The sequence below is a fragment of the Sardina pilchardus genome, chromosome 22 (genome assembly GCF_963854185.1).
Source record: "Sardina pilchardus chromosome 22, fSarPil1.1, whole genome shotgun sequence".
NCBI lineage: Eukaryota > Metazoa > Chordata > Actinopteri > Clupeiformes > Clupeidae > Sardina > Sardina pilchardus.
Window position 1 is genome coordinate 18,702,318 of NC_085015.1, and position 9,696 is coordinate 18,712,013.

The 9,696-nt window shown below is 38.8% G+C and overlaps 1 protein-coding gene across 1 annotated transcript; it reads right to left on the reverse strand.

Moving 5' to 3' along the window:
* On the reverse strand, positions 1–9,021 carry irf3 (interferon regulatory factor 3). The gene is made up of 11 exons (XM_062526603.1): positions 8,845–9,021; positions 7,561–7,728; positions 6,594–6,780; positions 5,876–5,919; positions 5,526–5,580; positions 5,083–5,148; positions 4,283–4,525; positions 3,924–4,014; positions 2,288–2,580; positions 1,641–1,762; positions 1–1,537 (listed from the first exon to the last, which is right to left on the reverse strand). Exons 2-11 carry the CDS (start codon positions 7,723–7,725, stop codon positions 1,412–1,414), a joined length of 1,392 nt encoding a protein of 463 aa, XP_062382587.1. The 5' UTR covers positions 7,726–7,728; positions 8,845–9,021; the 3' UTR covers positions 1–1,411.
* Positions 9,022–9,696: the final 675 nt, after the last annotated feature.

Sequence of the window (9,696 nt, forward strand, 5' to 3'; positions counted from 1 at the left end):
AACCACAGAATGCACCTTTAATCCAAGTTTATTACTTGTTCCATACACATAGAAAACATTGACCAGACCACTGATTCTTTTTGTCTAATTCAACTCGATGCTCCTCCTCATCATGCTTCTCTCCTTCATTGGGTAAAACTTCACAAAGCTTCACAAATATTAACAGTTTTTTACCAAAACCTAAAATGAATCATGGATAGCACCTTTCGACTTAAAATGCATTTATTTGATCTAAAAACTCCATTCCCATTCCATAATTCAATACCACATTCACTACTCACAAACAGTAAGGCATATCTGGCTTTCGAGTGAACAGAAAGTACTGAAACATTGAACATGTTGGACATGACCATTCTAAAGTTTAGAGAATATCACATTAAGTTCACCTGTAAAGTCTGTAAAGATTTTAAGCTCATCCTACCCTGAAAATCCAGAGTTCTCGCGAGAGCACAATTTGAATTGGGTTCGCAAGATACTCTGGCAATGAGCAATGATGCACGTTACTTTTACCCCAGGCATCGGGGGAAACCAAAAAAGGAGTGGGCGAGCTAAATTGATGACGACAGCGCTCCAACTTTCGTGTTTGGTCGCAGTCTTATCCAATTGTGTCAAAGTCAAGAATCAGTCAAAGTAAACATTGGTCGTAGTGTTATCCAATTGCGTGCAGTGAGATTTCCAAATGCATGCTTGGTGCCGCCCCTCGAGTTGGGCCATTTTCATTATTCGTGGCCAGACCCTTAATCTGAAAGATTCCAGGGTCTGGTTTACTACCAGGCTAGGCTCATCCTGAAATTTCAACCGAAAGCCGAATATCCCTGACTGTTTGTGAGTAGTATACAGTATAACCAATGTCACACAAGTCTGTCACACAGGCACTGTGCATCTATTAAATAAATTGTTTCAGGTAACTATTGTGTTTGTAAAGTAAAACGTTAATTAATTTCATTTGTTAGTTCATTTTATGATTCTTGCCTTTACAAATGGGCATCCCATCCTCTCCTAATGAGTGATTTTTTTTTTCAGAAAAGCATTTTTTGTCACATGCATCAAGCATCTTATCACAATCCGCTAGCAGCCTGTCCCCTGAGTACACTGTAAAAAAAAAAGAAAAAACACGGTCTCTGTAGACAGCCAGAACAAAAACAGCCTGGCGCTGCCTGGACCGTGACACATAGCAAACTTACCCAGCCATTCACCAACGAGACATACCACATGTCAGGTATGTAGCAGAATGTAAACAGAATATAAAGTGTTAAAAAGAGCAGATTGGCTCCTCTTAAGAAATCCACAGGTCTTTGAATGAACTGATGTTTTTTTCCTTTGACCAATCTTGAATTTCCCCTTGGGGATCAATAAAGTATCTATCTATCTATCTATCTATCTATCTATCTAATCTGAGTGTCCACCATTATTAAGACCAGTCCATCATGATCTGCTCCAATGACAGCTGCAGTTCCGCTGATGACGGTAGAGAAGAGGCTCCTCCATTTCCTTGTACTGCCACCATTTTTAGTTTCTCAAGGACATCAATAATCACCTGGATGAACAAATATACACAGTATTTGCAAATGTTAGCAATCATCAACTTTGCTGAGACTACAGTAGTGAATGGGGGAGAAGTGGAGGACATCCATACACACCTCCACCACGATGAGTTTCTTGTCCCAAGGCTTGGACTTTGGGTCAGGCCACTTTTCTCCAAGGCAGAAGAAGAGCGACGTGGAGGGGCATTCACATTGCTTATCGGCATAACCCATCAAATCTGACAAATGAGCACAAAGTCACGTCACCTTTTTTTCAGCAGCATAAGTAGCTAGCTACAAAGACATTTGTTGCAGAAACCTTATTTTCACAAATATCCCAACAAATTGCTCAACTCAACCCAATGCCGTTGAAAAAAGGCATAACAATGAGATCATAATTAGTTGGCTCATGCTGTCAAGTAAGGGCATACTCACACTAGGCAATTCGTACTGTACCCGAGTACATTTGGCCCCTAAAGACGATACGCTAGTACGCTTGGAGGAGGTGGACTCTGGTACGGTACGCATGTAAGCACAGGACGTCACTTGACGAAATAAACAATAACGTTCCAATTAACAATCACACGTTTGCATTAAGATTCTAGAACACAGCAACTCAATCGTACCCAAGTACGGTTTGATATGCAGTGTGAGCGCAGACCAGGGACCAGAGGCAACCGTGCTCCAGTACGGTACGGGTGAACCGTACCTGGTGTGAGTATGCCCTAACTCTTCATGCCGATATATTCATCCTGATATCTCACCTGAGATAAACTGGCTAACGGAAAATATGATTTCAGGCTCTTGCTTGGCCAGCTCTCTTGGTGTTGAGCTCTGTTCATACTTGTCGGTACTCCAGAAGACATGGCATTCGCCGTGGCGACTGCCGTAGATGTTAGAGCCGTAGTTAGCGTTAGAGACCTTCACCTCCAGTCCCCTGCCCATTGTCTCCAGGATCCTTGTGGTCAGTTTTAATGCCTTCTGGTCGTGCATGTTGCTTGGAGGTGGAAGGAGCACTGTCAGGAGGCTTGGGTCTGATGGCACACAATCCTCTTGTCTATAAAAGCCACACACACACAGAAAACACTCAATTAATTCTTAACACACATTGTCAGTATAAATAGACAAGCTCTTTGCCTTTGATTTGTTAATTACACTCTCAAAAATGTGTTATTACAAAAAGTATTACTCCTAGCATGACCAAACATGTACTGTAGGTTGTATCAGTGCGACTCGTTTAAACTGCATGCAAATTGATGGAAATAAGGCCCTAAATTCAGACCAAAAGTGCAAAACAATTATATTGAGGGTATATATGAACACAAGATATATGAACACAACATTAATCAAATAATATGTATTTAAAAATTTGGGATGGCTATAAAAAACACTTAACACCCTAAACCCAAAATTGCAATCACAAGCCTTTTGTTGCTATAGTACAGGACAACTTACATTGTTTAACTTATTTGTTCAAGCCATGTATGCAGGAACTGCTATAAATAAATTGCTGTAAGGTGACTAGCCTATCAGATTGTTTGATTGTTTAATAAATAATTCAAGAGGGGTCTAAAGACATATCTGTTCAGCATACACTTAGTTAATCAAGCACTTCTTATGAGTTATGGTTTGTATATACAATCTATTATAGTATATTATAGTATTTATTTATTTTCATTGCTTTTTTCAGTAGGCTATTGATTGCATTGGCATTATTGTTTATTATTGCTATTCTCCTTAATGTAGCCTTACCAACGCTTTAAAACTGTTGTTCACTGTTAATTTAAAGTGTCTGCCAAATCCCATAACCATAACCAATTATAATTACAGTTATTGAAATGTTTGACTGGTTTTCGTAGATTGAATATTGAATGCTGATTGAGATTTTTGATGTTGACTTTACAGTAGGTTCTTTATTAGAGCGTACACTCATTCAAATTCAAGTTGAAATGCCACTTCTAAGTAGGTTTATTTTATCTATAATGCATTAATTGGACCTTTAGCTGTGTACATGTTTAGTTCGTAATGATGGAAATATATTATTGATCATTCAATAAATCTGACAAAACACTCCTTTTTCCATACATCATGATATGGTTATGGTTATGGTTATGGTTATTTAGCAGACGCCTTTGTCCAAAGCGATATGATGATATGGCCTGCCACTTACAGTTCTCCATGTCTTACAATCTGAAAAGTGTGCATTACAGCTGAGACCATTTTTCTATTTCATTGTCCATATTTAGGGGACGTAATATACTCCATACGTAATATACTCAAGTAAATATGGTCTATACAGTATATACTGTATTCATCTTTCACAAAACCTCAGACTTCTATGACAATAAAAACGCTATTTCACTGTAGTATTTGTGATGCAAAAATGTGTGGATAGTATACCTGTATGCCAGCCTGAAACCGGCTTCATTCGTCACAAGCTCTTCCTTCACCCTCTGGCCTCGGTAGTAAACCACCACAGTAAAACAGGTCCCTATGAGTAGTGACAGAAATGGCACAATCAAGACAAACACAGACAGACAGAATACGTCACTCAGTAAAGTATTTGATCAAAAACAATTATATTAATATGGCAGTCTGCAGGAGTTGCAAAATTATAATAATAACATATAACTGAACTTTTAAATTGCTTGCAAATCATAGCCTCAGACAGACAGAGTAATTTTAAAGAATGTGCTTCTCAACAAAAATTTCCTTTTGATAATATCCTTCTGATTCTAGTGCTGGATTCAGATTCTTACTGAAGTCCATGGGTTGGAGTGTGGTGATCACTGGCTGCTCCTCGGGTTGGTCAATGTTGGGTGTCACTAGAACCTCCTCTACTGGAAAAGCCAGGTGCTGAGGGACAACACAGAGGGTGTCCTGAACGTAGTACTGCTCCCCAAAAACGGCACCATTTGCATCGGGCACAGTCATGCCCGGTACTGCTTCAGGTGGCGCAGCAATGCACTGCACCACACCTCCGTCAATACCCACAGTATGATCTGGAATATGGGTATAAGGCTCATTAGGTGACTTTATAGATCCTTATAGTCATCTCCTACAGGGTCTTTCTGGTTGAAATCATCAAAAATCAAGGCTTTGAAATTAAACTTTGAAATGAAAATGATTCAAGAGTTTAGCGTTATGCTCTACAAAATGTTGACTTTAGTTTAAAACTTTGTTTTTTTTTCTGTTACCAAGTTACCATCTCAATATTCTTAACTGTGTCAACGGAAATACCTTAGGAGCGCATATGCTTGTTTATTCACTTGAAAGGGTCTTATTTATTCAGGTGTTTCATCCACTCTCATGGGCATTGGCTTTTGTCTGCTATTCCTCAGATAGTTATGCAATATACTCACAATGTTATTGTTATGAATATACTCACTCCCTCCTATATAACTGAATGTGCAATAGCTTTATGTAAAGTTACAGGTCAGGTTACAGATACAGTTACAAGTATGACTTTCAGAAATTAAATTACAATATGTTGCTAAAAAATGGCATTAATAAAATACATTCATGCTGATTAATGGTGCTTATATGTGACAGGCCATACCTATTTGAGGCGACTCATATATACAAAGGTCATCCATACATTGCTGCAATAAATCCGGATTCTTGTCTAGATAAAAAAAAAAACATGAGGAGAGAAACCACAATGAAAAATAAATAATCAGATATCATACAGAACTTCAGAGAGATTACGTCTGTGTTTTCATGAAAGATCAGATTCATTCTAAATAGCACAATTCTTAAGCCAGGTAGATCAGCTAATTAGTGAAATCACCAGTGTTAAGTGCACAGGCAGAACCAATTCATGGGTTTCATCAGGTCGCTTTCCACAGGTGTATTAATCAAGCACCATGCAGTCTGCGTTGATAATCAAGGTGCTTGAGTTTATACACCTGTGGAAATGGACCTGATGAAACCCATGAATACATGGCAAGACTTCTTCTTTCTGAAACTGGACTTTTACATCTCTGTGAATGAAAGACTCACTTTGGAAGATTTCCTCTTCTGCCAAGTACAATTCCTCATAACCTGGCTGGGCAACCTAAAATACATATAAGTATTTGTTAAGTCACATGACACAGACATAATTTATCTTTAACGCAAATACATTGGGGTGGTTTCTCTGGGAACAATTCTACTGTTGAAATAATTTTGATGTTGAATTCGACAAAAGAGAGACTTGGCCACAACTACAAAACCACTGATTCAGTTTAATTACATAATCACGTAATAGGTTGACTGTTGTCTCAGAAGACAATTCATGTAACATGCATACTGTACATGAAAGAAAATGTAAATGTATTTAAGCGAGTATACATATTAAATATGAAACTTACCGTTTCAAGGGGACTGTTTTGCACAGGGGAGGCTTCACAGGATGCTTTCAGAGACAAGAGGAGGAGAGGAGTGTTGGTTTAAGATAAGTTGAATGCTGAAGTTAAGAAGTTGGATGGAGATATCCAGAGAGTATTTCAGTGTCATGCTCCTTTCTTCATTGCCCTCCCAATCCCTTCTTCCTCTCTTCAGGTCCCGTAACACAGTGAGATAATTCAGAGACTTTGTCTGCACATCTCAAACTGTTTATCAACTTGTGTATGACTGCATACGGTAGTTAAAGTTAATATGTACAGTATGTAGGAACTGGCCCTTAAGAGAGGTGCCCTAAAGTACGGAGGAAAAAAAAAATGCAATCTAGGACTAAATAGTTTATAAAAAATACAAGGATTTTTACCTTGAACATTACAGAGCCAATCGGAACAGGACAAAAAGCAAACCTCAGATGTGGAAATGTTTGCTACAGCTATGAGCTAATTAACTAATTAATAGCTATATAGAAAAATATATTGAAATATATCTTTTAATTATGTTGGAAAAAATACATATTGAAATATATGCTTAAATGTAAAAAAAAGTAGAAAATTATAAACATGTATTTTTTACATTTAATCATATATTTGATGTTATTTTTTTCCAATATATTTTAAATATTTCAATAAATGTATATAGATATGTTTATCTACAGGCTCCCTCCTCTCTCTACTGTGTTTGGCTTACCACTCGACTGGGACCCTTCTGTGGGCCAGCGGTAGACCTTGTGTGGGTTGGCTGCGTCATTCTTGTTGTCCGCCAACATGGAGAAGCCCCTTGCTCTCAGGGCACTCCGGAAGTTTCTCTTCCACACCGAGGGGTCTCCGTGGGTTCCACCATCGGACTGCCTACCCATACTTGCCTCTGCCCACGCCTGACCATGGAAATTACAGTGACATCAGCATCAGAATCAGAATCAGAATCAGAATCAGCTTGAGTAAACAAACAAGGAGTTTGACTGGTTAATCTTTGCTCTCAAAGTGTAACACTCAACAATAACAAATAAATACAGAACAGTAAGAATAGATTTAAGGGCAGTAGAATAAGGCTACAGCATGTATAAGAATAAATACAGTATGCACATTTGCAATAAGTAGACACTATAGGTAGGAATGCAATTGTCTGGAAGTGCGGTTGAGTGCGGTTGGGAATATTGTCCCTGTCAGGTTGCCATGGTCGTGGACACCTCAACAGGCCCAAGCAAGATGCAATATACAATTGACAGGAGGGTGAGAATAGTGCAATATCAGTATAGACTGAGGTTTAGGATTAAATATAAATATAGTGCAATGCAGTTCAGTGCAATGATAATGTATTAATAGCAATACTGCAACTAAGATTGAAGAGCACATGAGGTAGATGAGCAACACACGTTGATTGACTATGTTCGATGTAAGGGTTGGTGCTATTTGAGTGTTCAACAGAGTGACTGCTTGAGGGAAGAAGTTGTCTTTGTGTCATCTGGTTTTATGGCGAACAGTGCCCTGTATCATCTACCAAACGGAAGAAGGTTGAATAAACGAGGACAAAGAGGACTATTAAACATTCAATAAACAATGACAACACCTGTAATCAAGGTAAAATGATTCGCACAGATATGTTTATTTTATTTAATTGTATAAATTAATATACACAAGTAGTAGGATAGACTCACCTTGAAAATGAGAATATCATCACTGTTGGAGTCCTGCCTCAAAGCATGCTTCCATGGAATGCAGAATTCTGTTCGCTCCCCATTGGTCCACTGAACTCCAGGGTAACGCCCACTGTTTATCTGTTCCTTCAGCCATGGGATCAGGAGAGGTTTGGGATTGGCCATAACCTGTGCAAAGGTGGGCCTTGAGCAATACTTATACTTGGGATTGTTTACAGTATTCAATAACCAGTTTGGTTTTCGTATCCAAAATGTTCTCATGATGTTCGATGTTCTCATGAGTCGAAACACCGCAACTGGCGCAACTGGGCTGTAGACTGTTGTGGCAACAACAAGCTCCATGCCAATGCATTAAAGACTGAGGAAAAAGTTCTGGATTTGAAGAGAAGGCCTAACATCATTGCCCCAGTTATTACGTATGTGACCAGCCAACAACATACAGTAGACTCCTTTAACTCCTCCTTGGCTCATCAGCAAGAAGTGCTTGAACTTGAAGGGGAAATCCACACCACTCACACTAGAAGAAGGCTCAACAAAGACTATACTTCCTTAGGCAACTTAAGATGTTGCATGTGAGCAAACATCTGTTGGTGCATTTCTACAAACCCATCAGAGAGCATCACCACATCATCCATCACTAGGTATAGGAGTTCTGACTGTTGCACCATAAGGAAATTTTTAGAGCGAGTTGTCACCAAAGCCTCTGACATAAATGGGTGTGACCTCCCTCCAGTTCACACTCTGAACGCACCTCAAACCATGCTTCCAGAAATAAAAAGAGCGAATTCTCACCCAAACCACCACTTTTTCCAGCTTCACCCCTCTGGACAACTAGATCCATAAGGACTGAAATCACGTTTCAAAAACAGCTTCTACCCTTCAGATATAAGGGTCTTGCACACAACTAAACTTTATTTACTTTACTTTTTCCTATTTTATTTCTATTTTTAAATCATTAGTTATTATTTAATGTTATCGACTATAATTATATATTTATTATCATTAGGCTGTTATTATTATTTCTTCACAGGACTGAACTAGCCTATATCCTGTAACAAAATACCACCAATAGCAGTGTGGCAAGTATCTATCCTATCGATTTGGAATTGGTCTAAAACATTAGAGTAAGTAAACATTATATTTCATAATGATTAAACACAGGGAAACAGGGAAGTGCTCATACATCTGACAATGAAGCCTGTTACAGACCTCCCATTGCCGGATGAATTTGGCAGAACAACCTTACAGACTATCAAATCAGCTGTTGCAGCATGTAAACTTTACCTGACAGTTCCAAGGGTCAGCTGGATATCTTGGACGTTCGCTTTCTGTTTCCGTAGAAAATAATCTGACTGTCACTGTGTCACAACACAAGTGTATCCTTTCCAAATATGTTAGGTTCTGTTGTGAGTGATATGTATTACACAGCAACTCTGTAGGCTAGCCAGGAAACCCCTTTCCGTTCAGTTTCGTTTTCTATTTTCTACGTCATCCCCCCGCCTTTCAGCCATCTGATCCACTTGGGGGCGCGAGAGGCGTTATCGTAGTTTTCCAAAGAAAGGAGTTCCCCTGCACTCCCAAATCTGCTCACGCGTGCACGCGTGATTTGGAAGAGGGGGTCGTTTGTAGAATGCATCCTACAAATCACTCGCTGATGTTATTATCTTCTCCTGAAAGCAATAATTAATAGATAAACCAATAGAAAGACCAAAGAGCCTACATTTCAATTGATTTGCAACATTTCTGAAAGAGAAAGGAAAGAGCAAATAGAAAGACTGGGGAGTTTCCACAGGGCATGGCAAACTGACGGAATACCGAAACATTCAACCCTCCAGCTGTTCCCATCCTGGACAATATTGTATGACACTGAACGTCATATTAACCATCACCACTCACCAGTGTTCTTACAATGACCGAGGACCTATTAGGCTATGTATACCTAGATCATATTTCTTAATGATAATGGAAAAAAGAGAAATCTCCTGTAACATTTAATCCAACAACAAACACACAAGTACTTCATACTTTAGAAAAGTATATTAACAATGGCATTTCCTATAAAACAGGTAAATTATTCTCTAATATGACACCGTGGGATATAGAAAATAAAGCGATGTGGAAGAAATAGAGCAGACT

Coding starts and splice junctions, on each gene's coding strand:
- irf3 (XM_062526603.1), bottom strand. CDS start 7,725: ATGGCCAATCCCAAACCTCTCCTGATCCCATGGCTGAAGGAACAGATA. Junction 5,920..6,593: donor AGAAGGGTCCCAGTCGAGTG/GTAAGCCAAACA, acceptor TGTCTCTGAAAG/CATCCTGTGAAGCCTCCCCT. Junction 2,581..3,923: donor GGTTTCAGGCTGGCATACAG/GTATACTATCCA, acceptor TGGCTTTTATAG/ACAAGAGGATTGTGTGCCAT.